Raw genomic sequence first — 19266 nt, forward strand, 5'->3', positions numbered from 1 at the left:
GTGTCAGCTTGACAACACTCACTTTGCTAACCTGTTTAACTCATTTTATTTTTCAGCATAGTAACTTCAATTGTTTCTACCTGATAATTCATATTGATTTAGCTTGATAAATTATATCATGCCAGCATTTTAACTCGAACCACTTTGAATACTTGTTTTTTTACTTTAACCAAATAACTTAAGCAACTTGAGCTGATAAGTTAAGTTATAAACTTATAATATGTCAGCCTGATAACTTGTGATGTATCAAAATATTGAACTCTAACTAGTTTCAACACTTATGTTTTACTTCGACTTGATGACTTATGCAGCTTGAACCTGATAATTTATAGTATGTCGGCCTGAAATAAATTCTAGTGTGTCAGCATGATAAGAACCACTTTGTTAGCCTATTTAACTCATTCTATTTTTTCAACATGGTAACTTGAACAATTTCTAACTGATAGTTCACATTGTTTTAGCCTGATAAATTATACCATGTCAACATATTTGCGATCTGCTTTCAACATTTTTTTTTACTTTCAAACCAATTAATTATGCAAATTGAGCCTGATAAATTATACTGTGCCAGCATATTTAATTTGGTCTGCTTTACTTTCAACCTGATTAATTATGCAAACTGATCCTGGTAACTTAATATGCCAACTTGATAACTATGAAGTGTCACCATGTTTCACACTTGTCAGCATGTTTAACTCATTCTATTTTTTGCATGGTAACTTCATTTTAGCATGATAATTTATGATGTGTTAGCCCAATAACTTGTATTTGTTTCGGCCGATAACTTGTATTGTTTCAACCAGATAAACCACATTTCTCTTTATCTTATCAGACGACAGGGAGCCTCATGAACAGGGGCTTCTCCAGCTGCCGGATGGCCATCCCCCAATGTTCCTTCGTGCTCGTCGTAGTCACCCACTCCGAGTCACTCAACCTCAGGGCAGCCATCGGCGCCACCAAGCTCGCCAGCCCGCTCGTCTAGCTCGATGGCGCCATGGTGCTCACCTTCTACATAGGTGTGGCCTTCAGCTTCCTCCAGGCCGCTGCCGTCGGCCTCGGCGTGTAGCACAGCCTCACCGGCTGGATCATCTCCAGCAGGTTCCAGATCCTCACTTTCCTCTACTCCATAAGAAACCAACCAATCATCGTGCTTCTGAATTGCTGCTACAGTATGCACAACATGGCTTGCCACTGATCGGCTTTGATTGATTTTACCTAAATTCAGGGTGTGGTCGCGTCCGGCATGTCCTTCGTGGTGCTGACATGGTGCATCGACCGAGGACCTAGCCTGGTCAATGGGAAACTCTAACCGCACTAACCAGGTCAGCTACATCATGCTTGTGCTGAGATTCATCAATCCATGTAGTTGTACATTGGTGGAGTTAGTGAATCAAAAACTTATGGAATCGACCCGTAGATAACTCATTCCACCCTAGTGATTATCAAAGAACTTATTGCAAGGAGTTTTTCTACATGATGGCCTGAGGGGCTGCTAAGTCACCTGGGCCTGTAACTTTTGACCGGGTGCTGGAACATACCCCGGTAATTCCCGCGAAAATAGCACGCTAATTTCGCACCGCATGGCTGGTAAGTTAAAATATCCCGTGCCCTATTAACTTCAACTCGGGGAAAAAATATTTGAAACATACACCAATAACTCCTTCCTAAATAGCATTGTAATTTAACACACCACAGACATGATAACTTCAGTGTCTAGTGCATGGGGAGAAGATTGGGAAACCTTTTTTTTGCCTCCCGTACCTTCAGTGTAAACAACATATAATTTACGTAATGCGGGCATGATAACTTAGGTATAAAAAACACGGTAAGTTTGACACTCGGTGGAGCAATATTGTTGAAAAACATCCCCTGTAACTGATGTGTAAATAGCATGGTAATATAGGCATCTTAGGCGTGATAACTTAAGTTCAGAACACCGCGCTAACTTTTGACCCGAGGAGAAACATACAAAAGTAATTTTTTTTGTTGAAAAAAGTTTTTGAAAAAAATATCCTGATAACTTGTATAAAAATAACATGATAACATACGAACCTCATACTTGATAACTTACGCACCACAATAACTCTGTCCAAGGAGGGGAACAAGTTGTTGAAAAACATACTACTAATAACTTAAGTGAAAAATAACACCATAATGTATGAACTACATACCCCATAATGTACGTATAACCACTGTGGTAACTTCGACCAAGGGGGAAAAAGGTTATTGGAAAACGAAATATACCCCCGGTAATTTATGTGAAAATAACACGATAATAAATGAACCGCATACCCGATAAATTACTTACAAACACCATGTTAAATTTAACCAAAGGGAAAATTATTAAAAGCCAATACCCAAATTTGACTAAAGGGAAAATTATTAAAAAAACAATACCCTTGGTAACTTATGTGAAAATAGCACGGTAAAATATGAACACATATCTGATCACTTGTGTACGATACCGCCTTAAATTTGACCAGGGGAGAAAAAAGTTGTTAAAAAAATACCCCTCAATAATTTCTATGTAAATAGCATGGTAATATACGACCCACATAGTTGATAACTTACGCGAAAACACTGTGGTAATATGCATCTGAAAGAAGGGTATGGGATGATCATTTCTGTGAACCGGTGTGAAACATGCAGTAAAAATGATAAAACTAGGGTGCATAGTCTTAAACCCGGAAAGTGAGGCTGCCGTTTTGGATTTTTCAGTTAATGATTGTTTTTTTTGTGCAATCTCATTTCAAGAAGATTCAACTAGGATGTAAGTTTATTAGAATCAGCAAAGGGAGCTAGCCTAGGTGGTTGTTGTGGTTACATTTAGTATGAGCGGGTGTGGGTTCGATCCCCTTGTCAGGCCTATTTTTTAACCGCTGATTGTGCGTGTGCAGCAGCCCAGCAAACTGGGGAGAGCCTGCAACCTCATGTGCAGAGCCAAAATTCGGATCGAAGGAGGGGGTTCTTTCGGGATGTGGTGGATCGAAGAGAAGGGATGGTGTGGTACTTTTTGCAATCTACCACACGATTGACAGTTATCACAGGCCTATTTTTTAACCGCTGATTGTGCGTGTGCAGCAGCCCAGCAAACTGGGGAGAGCCTGCAACCTCATGTGCAGAGCCAAAATTCGGATCGAAGGAGGGGGTTCTTTCGGGACGTGGTGGATCGAAGAGAAGGGATGGTGTGGTACTTTTTGCAATCTACCACACGATTGACAGTTATCATAGTCCTTTTGAAAAACAGTTTTTAGAAAAATTGTTCAGAAATTTGGAAAAAGTTTGTGTTTCGTAGAACATTCTGTTTTTTTGACTTAAAATGTTTGGAACGTCAATTTTTGTTAATTCTTTTGAAATACGTTCAGATTTCAAAATTAATTCCTTTTGTTAAAAAATAAAAATTAAAAAATGTGCTCAAATATTTTTTGAAAATGTTCGAAAGTAAAAATAACACCTTCACAAACTCTGTTCTTATTTTTGTCAAAATCTGTTTGAATGTGCAGAGCCAAAATTCGGATCGAAGGAGGGGGTTCTTTCGGGACGTGGTGGATCGAAGAGAAGGGATGGTGTGGTACTTTTTGCAATCTACCACACGATTGACAGTTATCACAGTCCTTTTGAAAAACAGTTTTTAGAAAAATTGTTCAGAAATTTGGAAAAAGTTTGTGTTTCGTAGAACATTCTGTTTTTTTGACTTAAAATGTTTGGAACGTCAATTTTTGTTCATTCTTTTGAAATACGTTCGGATTTCAAAATTAATTCCTTTTGTTAAAAAATAAAAATTAAAAAATGTGCTCAAATATTTTTTAAAATTGTTCGAAAGTAAAAATAACACCTTCACAAACTCTGTTCTTATTTTTGTCAAAATCTGTTTGAAATTCCAAATTTTGTTCTGTTTTTTCAAAGACTATTTTGGAATTTCAAATTTTGTTCACATTTCGTCAAAAAATCTTTCGTGTGTTTTCAAGATGTGTTCAAATTTTCAAAAATATATATGCTACTGTACATGTACAGAAAATAACATCCAACTGGGAATATCCTGCAAAGGTAAGTTGCTAACTAAGTTTGCGATGCAATTTTCTTCGCATGTGGCCATTTACTCAGCGCTCTGGAGCAGAGCGACGTCACGTGAATCCTGGCGGCATCGCGAACCAATCTGTGGTTGGATGGTTAAAGGGACTATGGTATCCCCAGCCCATCAGGGTTCAAATCCTGGTGCTCGCATTTATTCCTAGATTTATTTCAGGATTTTCGGCGATGCACATTCAGTGGGAGGAGATGTTTCCGTTGACGGCGAGGTGCCTACAGTGACTTCGTAAATTTCAAGATAATATGCCGGCTCAGTCTTTCGATTTTTACTACTGTTAATTATTGGCGGTGTCCTAGTGGGCCGGCCCAGCGACATGGCTCCTGTGCGCGTCGCGCTCCGTATTCGCCGCAGAATGCGGCGCATAGGAGGTCCCCTTAACAGAACCTACTGTTCTTGCTTCCCTTCACAGCTCAGAAAATGTTTAGTGGCATAGACGTTCTAGCGTGCAATTACGGCCCATCTATTAGTTTACGGTCCATAAGGCTCACTTTTGGTTGAACACGGCCCATAGTGCTCATGATTTGGAGGGAAGTTGATGGACGGACGCCGCGCGCCTAATGCTTTGGATGCTCGCCTCCCGCCATGTCGTTGAGCTCCTCCGCCATTGCCGCTCCATCCGGCACCTCGACCGGCTCCACGCCCATCTCCTCGCCCACGGCTCATCCGGCCTGGCCCCTCTCGCCTCCCAGCTTGCCCTTCCTACTGCGCGTTCTCAGGTGCTGCTGGACACGGCTGACTCTTCCGCGCCCGTCACCTGTTCGACAGATTCCTGACCCGGACAGGTTCATGCACAAAAGCCCTATCCGGGCGTGCTCCAATAGCAGTTGACCCCAAGAGGCGCTCTGTCTACACCGGGACATCTTCCGGCGCGGAATCCTACCCAACATGTTCACGCTTCCGTTCGTGCTCAAAGGCGTGCGCGAGGGCACAGGCCGCCGAGCACGTGCTGCCCGCCGATGGAGTGCTTGTCAACCTGGGGTATGTGCGGCAGATGATCATGCGTAACACGCTCCTGCATTCCTATGTGTCAACAGGGTCGCTGCGGGACTCTTGGCTGTTCTTCAGTGAGATTGCGCCGGACAGGACGCAGGCTGGGGAGACCGGCGAGGCATGCACCTTGTTTGGAGAGATGGGGTGTCAGGGAGTGCTGTCCGATGAGATCACGTCAGCCTGCTTCGTATGCGAGCGAGGTAAATCATGAAGTTGGTCAGGTAGGGAAGAACAAAGCCACAAGATCCAATGCTGAAGTAGGCATGAACACCTGGCCTCAAGGGACGCCATGACCATGCATGTGCCTCTGCATGCCTGCTTCGTCAGTAGCTGATACGCCAGTTATCCTGCAGAATGAGCCACGGCTATGTGCTCCGATGACAGTGGCGAGAGGGTTGAGCTGCATGATTTATTCGGAACAAGCGGAGGTGGTGTGGCTTGCCTGTCGTCCTTCCCCACTCTCCGGTCTTGTCGGATCAGATCCTCGGCACTGCAATGCATGCTTAATTTAGATTCTCGAGACGTCTGCATGCATCAGCGTGAAACTCTGAACTGATTGGCTAATTATAGTGTAATGTTGGCCCATCCTCCGGCATTCTTCTTCACACTTGATGAGTGGTCAAGTCCTGCAATGGGAATGAGTGGGTGAAGTTATTCCGCAAACAAACCAACTGTTACACCCACACTTGCTCCTAGCCAGTTCCATTTGCTCCTCCACCCATCCCTGTCTCTGTCTGAGGCGATTCTTTCTTGAGTTTAGTGACCTCTCTTTGCTGTTGTTATCTTCCACGCCCCGCATCCCAAGAAAATCAATCGAAGGAACAGAAGACATTTGTTTGCAAAGGTGAAAGAGGTAAGCCTGTCACTATATTAATTCTTTGATTGTTCTTTCTGTATTGCCATACATTCCACATCGTTCTTCTGCTTTGTTTTTTATTTGTGAAATGTGCAGTAGTATTGATATTTGAGACCCGTCCTTTGATTCGTACAGAAATTGACCTGGGAAAGGAAATAATGAAATGCTCTGATTGAATAATGTGGTAAAGCCTTGTTCCTGGTACCTTTTCCTGTCTGTAGTTTTGTTCACATATGTACGGAGGTAGCACAAATAATTATGTCTTAATTAGAGGCTAAGTTTTGAATTTGTTTTCCATTCATCAGGAACTACATACACATGCCCATGCAGTGTTACCACAGCAAGACCTCGACAAATCCACTTGAATCTTGACACCAGATGATGGCACATTAACACGGAACGACAATAGTGCACAGATGAGCACTGATACAAATGCCAACCCTGCACCCAAGGATGCTAAGGAGAAGAAAGTGGCCGGCTCATCCTCCTCCTCATCGGAGCACCTGGACGAAGACGATGATTTCTTCCAGATCGAGGGACCGGTCCTCAATACCCAATTCTCCCTGGCCGGACCAAACCTCGACGGATCCCCAGACCCGAAAAGGATCCCCTCGTCAGTCTTCGCAAGGACGTCAACATTGCAAACCGACTGGAGCGTCACTTCGAACGAGGCTCTCTTCAGCATCAACGTCGGGAACACGAGCTTCTCCAAGGACCATAAGGTCTTGTATGGCAAGTCGGGTGAGATGGGCAACCCCAACGAGCATTTGGCGCCATTGCAACAGTTGTCGAAGCAGAGCCCAGGGTCCAGCCCCATAAAGGGGGCAGTGTCACCCAAGGCAACCGGGGAAGACAACTCGACTGTGAAGGGGGGAGGAGACGCGGATCACATAGATAGCATATCTCATCGTTCTGAAGGAAGCGCAACCAACTTTGCATATCTGACGTATGGCCTCTTTATAACATGCACCCTCTATTAGCTAACTTTTTTCAGTATGAAGTTCTTTCTCGACTTTTCAGTTATCACCGTACAATGACACTCTTTTTATCTCCTTAAATAGCTAACTGCCTGTGAAGATATAAGTAGATATCTCAATGAACAACTTAATTACAAAATTGTTTTCTGCACAATCTTTCACTTAGGCAAAAAATGATCTCATATCAAGAACTTTAGTCTTAAAAAGTTAAAATGTTTGAATTTTGTTAGCTCCCATTGTTGCTTAAATAAGCTAACGGTAATAATTAGAGTACCCCCAGACACAAGAAGAGTTAAGTGTATGATATTTCTTTCACTTGGTGAAATATCCAATCCCAGTGAATGACTTCTGGGCGCATTTTCCCAAATCGCGGTCTGATTTACAGTGTCTTCAGATTGGCAGGCGATGAGAAAGCCAGTGGGTGCTCGAAGGACACCCAACCAGATCTTGCCCGACAAAGCACAGCGCAACTGAGTCATGCACCAGAGCCAGAGCCGCATGATGAGAAGAACGAATCACCGAAAGCGGCAATGGAATCACCGAAAGCCGCAATGGAATCACCGAAAGCTGTAATGGAAGCACCTAAACCTGAAGAAGCCCCGGTAGCGGAACCGGCTCCAGCACCGGTGGAGCCACCGCCAGCGACAAAAATGTTTCCCTGCTGTTCTTGCTGTCCATTCTGTTGCTAAGGAGTATTCAACAGGTGATCTCAATCCGAATCACCTTGGTTCTTTCCCTAGATGACTCAGTATTTCATAGATGCTCAAATCAGTAGAAGGCCTTATACTGATTTGCAATCCGAAATTGTAAATCAGATCAGGAACTGGAGATGAGAGGGACATTGGCAACCAATTACTTGCTCTGGGTACAGTAGATTATCTTAGATACATACACTACTTGTAGAGAAGATGTTAATTTTGTACTCCCTCCGGTCCTTTTTACTTCGCATATAAAAATTGTCTGAAGTCAAACTTCACAAAGTTTGACCATATTTGTATGAAAAAATATTAATATCTACCATGCTAAAGTTGTACAATACATTAAGTCATGACGTATCTACCGGAATTGATTTCACATTGTGAATGTTGATGTTTTTTTCTATAAAGTTGGTCAAACTTTACGATGCTTGACTTCAGGCAAATCTTATATGCGAACTAAAAAGGACTGGAGGGAGTAGTTTTTGATTGGGATATTTGTTTTATCATGGAGGCAATTTATACTATTTGGTTATAGTAATTGTGAGGATGCGTAGATGCTTTTAGTTTACTAATTGTAGGTGTTACATTTTTATATTGTTTTTGTTACTGTGATATAAATAAAATTAAGGTGTGTAGGTGCTATCTTTTCATATTGCTTTTATTTTTCTAATATAAATAAAATGAAGATATGTAAGGACCTAATTATGAATGTCATGTTGTCACCAGCAACTACAGAAAATTAACATCTCACAATCAAGTAAGATAAAATGAAAAAGGAAGCTGGACCAATCAATACTAATCTGCACCTAAAACACTTCATTGATTAGCAAGTAGGAATATAATAAGACTAAAATAGAATATCACAATCAGGGTTAGTGGCCTTGCTAACATCAGGGCCTCCGAAATGTGAAATCTTGCCATCTTGTTACATTTGCATTTGAAATTTCTCAGTGTTCTGAAATTTTTAGTTCAGCAACCAGGACATAATTGCTGGGGAACACAAAGATGCCATTAACCTGGGCACATAGCAAAACACAACAGTAGGCACAAAAGAAACATTGACCAGAACATGAGATGCCCACACTGCATTGTCATAGCATTTTTGTACCACAAAGCAGGAAATCTCTGGAATGACTTTTTCCATGCCCAGCACTCACATCACACTGAGCCGCCAACAAAATTCCCACATCAGGCAAAATTCACTCGGGAAGCCTCCGAGGAAATAGCAGCTTGGACAATGCACCTTGGTCAGCAGATGGACTTCAGATGGAAAAAGAACAGCCATACCGGTGAACGGAAGTTTTTGTAGATTGAGGAGAATAGGTGTACTCTCTCTATTGTTAAACATAGTGAATGACAGTTTTTCCTTAAGTTAAACCTTGTAAATTGTGATCAAATTTATAAAAAATATCAACATTTTAATATAAATAAATATAGTATGAAAATATATTTAGTGATGGATATAATGATATTGACTTGTATTGTAGACATTGCTAGCTTTTCTATATAAATTTGTTCACAGTTACAAAGTATTTTTAGGTGAACTACAGCAGGCATTAGCCGGCCCAAACCATTTATATTAAATACTATGTACTGAATCTTGTAGAAATAGTACTTTGTACTGAATCTTGTACTAAGTCATGTCCAGTTTTGTGTTTTGTTCTTTCATTTCAGCATTATGTCCTCGTAAATAATTCTTTTACTTGTTCCAAATAATTCGTCCATAGAAATGGACGCTTGCCAAAGGTAGGGTTATAATAAGCGGGAGTTCTAAGTTCTAACAGTCTTGTCAAAGCTAGATTGAAGGGTAACTTTTTTTTCCACTGGTTTTTCCTATGACTATTGCCAAGAACTGGCAGCTACAGATACTACTTCTGCTGAATCTGCTGACACAATGCGCAACTGGTACCTAGGCTTAGCTTTCAGCAATGATCGAATAATCTTAGATCCAAAGAATGACCCTTTCAATCACTTCACCAACTGCCACTAGCCTTGTGCAAACCTCCTCCAAATCTGCCTCTGGAAGTGAAGCCCCTTGAAGAGAAGTAGGACCAGTACTTCGGTAAGGCGGTAAGTAGTAAGTACATCATAAATACTCCCTCTGTTCCGAATTATTTGTCGCAGATATGGATGTATCTAGATGTATTTTAGTTCTAGATATATCCATTTCTGCGACGAGTAATTTGGAACGGAGGGAGTAGCTCATGTGGTGTCACAAGGTTCCAGGATTTTATAAACTTAAGAAACTACAAAAAACACAACTAATCAAAACACTAAATTGGATAGGCTGATAGGCAAGAGTTCTCACATAGTATATCAACCAAACAACACAGATAGGTTCTTTAATAAGTTTCCAGGATAGTACTACAGAAACTACAAACACCACAACTAGTCAAGGCTGGAGCAAACAGACACGTCGCAAGCATTTTTGACACTACAGTAAGAATGGATCAATTACATCCAAATCACGGACATGATCCAGAATATAACGGACACAAATACGAGTTGTAAAATGAATCCGAGCCCCTTTTGAAGCCCTTTCGTCCAGCTGAAGCTTCCTACGTTGTTCTGCCAAGAATTCCTTATTGCCGGAGCAACCCCCAAGCTTCACCAGCTCTAGCACTCTCGCATTCAATACAAAGAATGTCACAAAGTTAACTTCAGACTTGATGCCACGATAGGAATCCAACACTATTGTCTTCAGACGGATATCAGGACATCTGGTCAGATCCCGGTGTTTGCGACGCCACATATTGCTTGGCTTTGGCTCTGGCACACGAAACTAAAAATAACATATAGAAATAAGTAAACCAATCATCTGAGAAGAGAAAGAAGATCAAAAGTGTTTGAACATTCAATGAATGAAGAATCATCACCGCAGTTCGAATGTACAATTTCTCCAAGCATGGAAAACATGCCATCAACTGAATAACCGTATCCAAACTTAGTATTCTCAGTTGGACAGCTAAAGTCTTGACTGTGCGGACCATTGCCAGCTTATCAACGCGCAATCCCTTTAGCAAGCATGAAAGGCAACATATTAGCCAGTTTACAATGTCTTTTGTTCTTTTGCAGGAGCCCATTCGCAAATCAAGTGATAATTAAATAATTTTTCAACAAACAAATTGAAATTGAAATGCCTCAAAATGGTAATACCTGAATAATTGTGGAGCCAAACTCGAATTTGCAGAGATAATCCTGATTGACCTTCTGGTAGTAACCATCAGAAAGGTAGCCTATTGTCTCCAGTTGAGGCGCTGAAACCACAGACAGATGCAAACCAGCGCCGACATGAAGATGGAGCAGCTTCTCAAGGCAAGGGGCATTCTCGATGATGAGTTCCTTGAAATGGACAGGAATTCGGTAATCACTATTGTTATTATCAACACCAATGCTCCTAAGGGTAAGGGAGTTGATCCGAAGGCAGCCGAAGCCAGTGCTGTGTAATATAAGCAAGCACTCGAGAGCCCGGCAACTGGCAATCAAGCTGTGCAGCGAGCACTCCGAAATGCTGACATAATGAAGCCCGAGCTGCTTGAGCAGGGGAAAGTGAAGCCCTTGGATGATACCGTCGGGGAGGTTGCACATTTTGAGGGTGGCAACGCGCAGGGTGGGTGCGAAGCGGAAGGTGAAGGACGGCAGAAGTGCCACCGTTGGATAGTATCCAAGCTCGAGCTCCTGTAGGTTGTCGAGAGCGCCGGACCGGAGCCAGTCATCGACGGCTCCGAGGTCGAAGTGGTGTAGGTTGTCCACGCGGAGGCGACGACCGGGACCCGAGTGGGAAGAAAGGATGCGTGATACGACACCAGCAGCACGGTCGGCATGATTACGGTAACGGTGTAGCAGGTGAGTGCAGTCGAGGTTGAGTGGGGCGGAGAGCCAGAGGTGGCGCCACTTGGTGGCGAGGATCTGGGTGCGGGCGCCTTCGTCGGTGGGGAGGAGGGAGATGATGTCGCCGAGGACGCCGTCGGGGAGGCTGCTGATGCGGTCGACGAGTCCATCATCCTCTTCGCCCACTCCGGGATCGGGCGCTTCCGTCTCCGCCGGCGCCGGGGCCTCGTCGGCGGTCTCGACCCCGGCTGCTGGTTTCCGCTTCTTCCTACTAGGACCGCCGGCCTCCATCCTCTAGCGTCTCTTTGGTGGTGTGGAAGATCGCATCAGTGAGAGCGGTGAAGGAGAAGGCTTTGATTAGGCAGAGCAACCGTATATAAACACGGAGTGCACACTGGCGGTGGTTCAGGAATTCAAAAGGCTTTGCCGCCGCACTCAAGCAGTTAATTTCCACTTAACTGCTCGGCGTGGAAGAACTATTAAGTCCAGAACGGTGCAGGAGGGCTTGACGGATGGTAGATGGGTTCTGGACTGTCAACCCGAGGCCTCTTTCATGGCTCAACTCCAGTGCATGCATTTATGTCAGGCGGTGGCCTCGGTGGCTAGGAACCCGGATGTGCCTGACAGTTTTGCTTGGTCTTGCTCCACCACGGGTGCCTATTTGCCCCACGACCACCTTTGGCTAGTGGCATTTGGAGGAGCTGGGCGCCTTTGAAGTGTAAGATTTTCGCGTGGCTGGCCATGCAGTACAGGATTTGGACTTCGGATCGGAGAGCGCGACATGGCCTGCAGGACGAGCCTTCCCCGTGCTTTTTCTGCCTGCAGGATCAGGATGACACTGATCACATCCTACCCAGCTGTACGTATGCCAAGGAGGTCTGGTGCACACTTTGGGACACACTTCATATCAACATCGGAGATCAGGAGGCAGGGGAACCCACCTTTCACTAGTGGATGAGAGTCAGGGTCAGCTTCCAGAAGGCGGAGAAGAGGGGTTTCGATACTTTGTTTATTGGGACCATCTGGACTTTGTGGAAGCAACGAAACGCAAGGGTTTTTAACAGAGTTAACCAACAAATGCGACCTAGGGAAGCAGCGAGGTGGATCCTAGATGAGTTGGCAGAGTGGAAACTTGTGGTGGGAGGTGTAGGAGGTTTACAATGTTTCGTGAGAATAGCCTAGTTTTTTCTATGTTTGGTGTTGGAGTGGGTGTGTGGATACCTGAATGTTCGCATTTGGGTGTCACTTTTTGTAAATGTCTTTGCTCCCTTCTATAAACATATGGTACGCTATTGGTGTACTTTCGAAAAAAACACTACCACTACACACGTACTGTACTCTGAGCACGGTAGATCAAGAAGAGGGACGACTTCGGCAACCATTTTCTTGCTCTGAGCACGGTGGATTATCTTAGATTACCTTTTTTTAGGGAATATTATCTTAGATCACAATTCCGTCCGTACCAAAATGTAACACGTTTTTACAGTTCGGACTATAAAAATGTCTTATATTTTAGTACATATGTTTTTTTTTGAGAAATTTTTTTAGTACAATTGTAGAACATTTTAGTGGTAGTAGTAAAAGCTTCTGCGTGGTGGCACATGGGTCGGGCTTGCAGCGGAAGGATGTCCTTTTCTGGGACCCTAATATTAATTCTCAAAAGAAAAAAATAGCTGGAATATTCTTTCTTTAAAAAATATATGCTAATTCAAAAACAATATGTGTATATAATGTAATAATAAATTATTTGCATAATGTAAAAATATTACATACATTAAAAATGTACGTGACACTTCAAAGAAAAATTCCAAAGACTCGGAAAAATGTTCGTGACATATAAAAAATGTTTATCCAATGTAAAAATATTACATACATTAAAAATGTATGTGACACTTTAAAGAAAAATTCCAAAGACTCAGAAAAATGTTCGTGACATATAAAAAATGTTTATCCAATGTAAAAATATGTTCCCATAGGTTAAAAAAAATGCTTATTCACATTAGGAAAATGTAGGTGACATTTAAAAAAAATATTCACGTGTGTCCAATAAAAATATCCGTGGATTTTCTAAAAATATTTCTAAAATTTAGAAAACTCCACGTAGTTTGATTAAATGCTTATTATCATTAATAAAATATACAATGTGTATTTGGAAAATATTACCGTGTATTCAAATAAGTGTTCAAAACATGTATTTTTAAATAATGTACACCATGTATTATTTGAAAAATGCCCAAACTGTATCAAAATAAATGTTTCACATGTGCGCTAAAAAGGTACATTGTGTAATGAGAAAAGGTAGACATGTGTTTAAAAAGAAGACCAATTAAAACTGAGAAAGAAGCTAAAAAACCAAACAATACAAAAAAAACAAGAAAGAAACAAAATAAAACAAAAGCTAAAACAAAGAAAGAAAAAACCAGTGAGAAAAAATATAATGAAGGAAAAAAATCAAAGAAAATGAATGAAAAAACAAAAGAAAATGAAAAATAAAAATAACAAAGAAAAAACGGAGCGGAGAGAGCGAACCTACAGCTACCCACGGGCGATTGCACTAATGGGTCGGCCCGATTTGCTCGGTCGTAGGCGATTCCTAATAGGAATCGATACGGATGAGACATAGGCCTCACAACTTAGCATACGCTCTGCCTAAAAAAACTAAACATACGCTGGACTCTCCAGGCCTGCTCGATGATCAATGATCACGCACGGTCAATCAGCAACAATGTTTTGCCGCTTTGATTGATCCCTGGAATCGCTCGGATTTAAATGCTCGTAGATCTTTTTCCGTAATCCCTCTATATACCTCAACCTGCCGCCTGAACATGACATGGCTGTGCAGTGCCATGCCTCTGCCCCTCGGCCAACGACACTCAACAAAGCTTGTGGCTTCTTGTTGTACTACAAGTCTGACCCTAGGCCTCAGTAGCATCTCTCCGTGTCTCACGAGCCGTAAGTCCACACCTGTGTCGTTTATTGTCAGTTCCCTTCTCTGCAAATGTTTTTGAGGGGTGAAAACCAATTTATTCATCACCAAAGTCCACAACGCGTGGGATACAAGTCGGAACCTGGGGTTGGCCTAACCAAACGTGACGCCCTGGCCCTAACGAAAGTGAAAACTTGGCAAGTTTATGTGCGTCTCTATTAGCCGCACGACCCTCAAACATAAAATTACAGACGAAAGAAGAAGCTCTAATTCTAATCTCTTGGATAATTCACTTTCCCCGATACCTTTGTGCTCCATAACGTTTTCCACGTTTCTTCTTCTACTATTGTCGTTGATGAGCCCGCAGTGTTTTCCAACCAAGCCTCCCGCCGCCTTCTAGTTTCCACTAACATACGATATGCTGACTTGACCGAGAAAATACCGTTTCCCTCAAAATTCCAGCTCCAGAAGTCCTCCGTGTTGCGTGTACAGAGAGGAATACCCAATATAATCTTTGTATCCATTGGCATGAAAACCTGGTTGACACGATCTACATCCCAGGTGGCGTTGGTGTTGTCAATAGCTCGGCCACCCAGGTTGGTGGATTGGCCACACGGGAGCCGTACGGGCGTAACATCTCATTCCTCGATAGCCACGTATCTGTCCAGATGTTGGTAGATTCACCATTGCCTATTCGGCGGATGATTCCTTGCCTTAGCACATCTCGACCTTCAACTATAGCCCGCCAAACCTGACTCGGGTGACGTGGTGAGTCGTCCCATGCATGGTATTAGACCCAGGGATGGACAGCCTAGCCCACACCGCCCGACCCAAAAGCCCAACATCCGGGCTGGGCTAGGACTCAGCTTTTCTGCCTGAAGCCCGGCCCAAAAGCCCGAAAATAAGCCCGAACAAGGCATAAATCATTATTTTATGAAAAATATAGGTATAATATATTCTTAAATATCCCAAAAATCATTATTTTAATAAAAAAGGCACTGTTCATGTGTTTCAGGCCAGGCCGGGCTAGGCTTGGGCTTGACATTTTGAGGTCGGGCTTTACCAAGCCCGGCACGATGCATGCCCAAGTTTACATGGTATTCTCTTTTGATTGGTATATATTGGGTATAAATCAATGAAAATGCATGGGGTCATGTCTACCACGTCAATTGGTTGAGAGACCACGTCAATTGGTTGAGAGAGGTATATGACGGTTGCTTGCTAATTTGGGTGGTAGAGCGTGTCTCTAGCCAATAGGGTGCCTGCGTGCTTGTGATTCAATACGAGGTCGTGCCATATGAACTAAAGTCGATGGCTGGTGTAGTGTCTTGTTCACTTAATGGTGACATTGGGTGTAATTCATGGCAACTTTAGAGGCAATTCTACTGACGGACCGGTGGAAACATTTGTCCTTTTATTAATAGGTATATATTACAGTGTGTTTTAATGGTTGCGACATTTACAATATAGTGATTAAAGAACCATTCTTTTTTTCTAACAACATACAAGAACTACATGGCAAATATTGATGAGATAGTGTTCTACCAATTTCTATATTTATTGATTTTGGATATGAATATATGGTTTATAGGTAACAAATTTATATAAGAATATACTGATTAGTAAATTTAATATTTACTAGCAAAATGGCATGTGCGCTGCAAAGGGAGAAAAAATTAATCATAATCTCTAATGGCCATGACCACATTTTACTACATCACCGAGGTAAACTATCACTCTCAAATTTTTTTAAATCATGAACATTTTTTTAAAACTCGTGCACATATTTAAAATTGTGCACAATTTTCAAATTCGTGAAAATGCTTTTATAAATTTTCGAACATTTTCTAAAATAAGTAACATTTTTCAATTCATGAAAATTTTATACTATTTGCAACCGACAAATGTGAACATTTTTTTATACAATTTCCTGGAATCGGTGTACATTTCTAGAATCGACAAATATTTTTTTGTAAATTGCTGGAATAATTTTTGAAATTCATGAACCTTTAAAAAATTAGTGAACATTTTTTGAAATGCATGATCATTTTTTTGAATCAGCGAACATTTTATGAATGAATATACTATTTTGTAAGTCACGATTAGTTTTTGAGCCTTTAGGATATTTATCCATTCATTGACATTTTGTTCAATTTCATTAACATTTATTAATACACGTATGTTTTAAAAAATTATGAACATTTTCTGATTTCCCGAACATTTGTTTTCAAAATTTCAAACAATTTTGAATAAGCAATGATTTTCTACAAAATCGCAAACATATTTTGAAGCGACAAACATTTTATGTTTTTTCAAATTTCTCATTTGTTTTAAATTTTTGGAACTTTTGGAAGTTCCATATGATTCAAAATAGAAAAAACGAAAACAAAAAAGAAAATATAAAATATAAAAACGAAATTAAAAATACTGGCCGGCCGGACATGGGCCGGCCCAAATGGCCGCGTTGCATCTTCTCTTAGCGCGCAGAGCACAATATAGGAGGTCCCTGCTGCATGGGTTGGCCCAGTCAGGGAATTCCTCTTTGTGAAACATTTTTTATCATTTATAGATAGCATTGGTGAGTAATATTTAGTAACTTTCGGAGCAATTTTGGTGACATACCGCCAGAAGCAATAGCCTCTTTATTATTAGGTATAGATATATATATATAGCTATTAGGGGCCATCATTTTAGTTTCTTCATGGGCCCCCGAAATCTCAGCACTAACCCTTTTCACAAGAATCTCCTTCATCACAGAACCAAATATTGCCATAGTATTTCATTCATGAAGGCACTTGATCACCTTAATGCAATCCCTACTCATTTTCACTCATCGCACATCCTATATACCTTAGAGAATGATCCCCACTAAATATTTATCTCAACACGCAAGCATGCCACACATACAATTATGGATGGGATAAAACTCGTTTTAACATGCAACTATGCATGAGAAAACACCCATCACAACATGCAACCATGCATGAGAAAAGACCCACCACAACATGCAACCATGCATGGAAAAGAATAGTTCTATTTTATTTATATTTAATAAATATTTTAATACACATAATCAAATATAACAAGTCATATGTATTTTATTTTTTTCACATGTTTTCAATCTAAATGTTTCTATTTCATACAATCAAATCTCATTGAAATATATTGCAACTGATTTCCGCACCAATGCCCATCAGAGGCTAAAGCTAATGCCTTGCCGATGGCCCTTACCTCGAGAATAGCAGGTGATGTTAAACCATCATAGCAAGTCGCCGAGGCACCAGGAAGATTCCATGTTCATCTCTACACGCCGTAGTTCACGCTCCTTTGTTCAAAGTTTTGGATAGCCCCCCTGTCCACATGGATTTTTTTAACACAAGCAAAAGTTTGGTTTTTTCATTAATTAATAAGATAGTTTGCCTGGTTAATTGGCGAAAAACAGAGCAAAAACCAACACATCCAGGGCCAAGCCCATATAACGGCTGAAATAGTCAGCAAAGATCACGCCCATGGCAAGCCACACCAAGACAATCCACAAAGCCACATGCAGATTACTCCCAAAATAAAGAACATTGGAGAAGGGAACACTTTCTAGGGACTAATATTTTGTCGTTTTGTCCATCACAGTGGCACTTACCAACTGTTTGACACTCTTCATATTCTTCCCATTGACAAGACGATATAACCCTTGGGTGGTCGAAGGTGCGACAAGAGGCCTTTCATCATCTCGATGAAGTTGTTTAGAGTGTCCTTGCCCTCATTCACAGAAGTGCAACCCTTTGCAACAACCTGAACTTCGTCGGAGGTTGCAAAAGCAATGATGAAGTTGGAGGCCACCTTGTCAAATGAGGCCATTGGCTCGGCTGAATGCAAGTTCCTCTGGAGACTTCATGGGAGCAACTAACCCTGAAGGCAACAACTGAGCATTGGCGCCATCCTCCTGGGTACCTTTGGTCCCCATCTTTTGCTACCTGTGGCGCCTGCGCTGCAAGCGCCGACCCATGCATATCATTGTACACCTCTGACCGCTCCAATAAGATAATTGCATGAGCCAACCACATGTAATCCACATGGATCTTGCCATATCGGTTATGCATAACTCTAGTGCCCCTTCTCTCTTCCTGCTTGTTGATCATACCTATCTCTACCAGGTACCAAATAATAAAATTAAAGCATGTGTGTGGAGAGCGGCAATTGAAATTCTTCTTCGTGAATGGCCTGATTTCACGCTCACCGCACAGCCTAGAGCGTGACCAGCACGCAAACGAGCTCATCCTAAAATAGGGTCGTGCACAAACTAATGGGCCACAACTTTTTCCATCGGTGTATTCATAGTGATCTTACCGAACATCTTGGAGTCCATTAGATACCACACGTTTGCCATACTACACTAACAAAGGGTGACTCCAACTATCCACCTTGGCATTTGAAAGGACATGCGGTGTCCCCATGTGTGGTTTTGGTAATTGATGACAATCACTATGGACTAATGGTTGCATTGAGTTATATTTGAAGGATTTGTCCATAGGAACTTCTTGAAGTCCATGTGTTGGCTTCAAGGAGTTTATGTGTTGACCAAGGTGCTATTAAGGAATTATCCAAAGATTGGTCATGTGAGAGTTGAGCTTATTGCAAGCATGTCTTGAAGAAGAAGATTGTGTGATCATTCATGCTTACCTTCAAGGCATCATCCAAATGAAGAGAGTTGGAAAGGTTCACGGTTGATCAAGACTAAGTCAAGAGTGAATCAAGTTGATCAAATCACAAAGCATAGAAGATGTACCGAGAGGGATCAAGTGATACCATGGTATGGTAAGCATTGTCCATTACGCTTTGTGTACTAACCCATAGTCTTCATGAGAGCTCTTTGTGGGGTTAGGTTGCGGTGTGCACGTTCA

The 19266-nt window shown here is 41.8% G+C and overlaps 2 protein-coding genes across 2 annotated transcripts; one reads left to right on the top strand and one right to left on the bottom strand.

Annotated features, from left to right (window-relative positions):
- Positions 1-4633: 4633 nt before the first annotated feature.
- Positions 4634-8118, top strand: LOC125555503 (uncharacterized). Its single transcript, XM_048718437.2, has 4 exons — positions 4634-5933; positions 6072-6120; positions 6242-6882; positions 7308-8118. The coding sequence occupies exons 3-4, from the start codon at positions 6353-6355 to the stop codon at positions 7600-7602; spliced, it is 825 nt and encodes a 274-aa protein (XP_048574394.2). The 5' UTR covers positions 4634-5933; positions 6072-6120; positions 6242-6352; the 3' UTR covers positions 7603-8118.
- Positions 8119-10045: 1927 nt separating this feature from the next.
- LOC125506686 (F-box/FBD/LRR-repeat protein At1g13570-like) lies at positions 10046-11733 on the bottom strand. Its single transcript, XM_087523241.1, has 3 exons — positions 10768-11733; positions 10488-10625; positions 10046-10378 (listed from the first exon to the last, which is right to left on the bottom strand). Exons 1-3 carry the CDS (start codon positions 11731-11733, stop codon positions 10046-10048), a joined length of 1437 nt encoding a protein of 478 aa, XP_087379367.1.
- Between the last annotated feature and the right edge of the window lie 7533 nt (positions 11734-19266).

This window comes from Triticum urartu, chromosome 5A, assembly GCF_056163025.1.
Source record: "Triticum urartu cultivar PI428250 chromosome 5A, HENAU_Tu73, whole genome shotgun sequence".
Taxonomy (NCBI): Eukaryota; Viridiplantae; Streptophyta; class Magnoliopsida; order Poales; family Poaceae; genus Triticum; species Triticum urartu.

Excerpts from the sequence above, each read along its gene's own strand:
- LOC125555503 (XM_048718437.2), top strand. The coding sequence starts at position 6,353 with ATGAGCACTGATACAAATGCCAACCCTGCACCCAAGGATGCTAAGGAG. Across the intron at positions 6,883-7,307 it reads ACCAACTTTGCATATCTGAC|ATTGGCAGGCGATGAGAAAG; the intron begins GTATGGCCTCTT and ends CAGTGTCTTCAG.
- LOC125506686 (XM_087523241.1), bottom strand. The coding sequence starts at position 11,733 with ATGGAGGCCGGCGGTCCTAGTAGGAAGAAGCGGAAACCAGCAGCCGGG. Across the intron at positions 10,626-10,767 it reads TTGGCTCCACAATTATTCAG|GGATTGCGCGTTGATAAGCT; the intron begins GTATTACCATTT and ends TGCTTGCTAAAG. Across the intron at positions 10,379-10,487 it reads AATTGTACATTCGAACTGCG|CCAAAGCCAAGCAATATGTG; the intron begins GTGATGATTCTT and ends CGTGTGCCAGAG.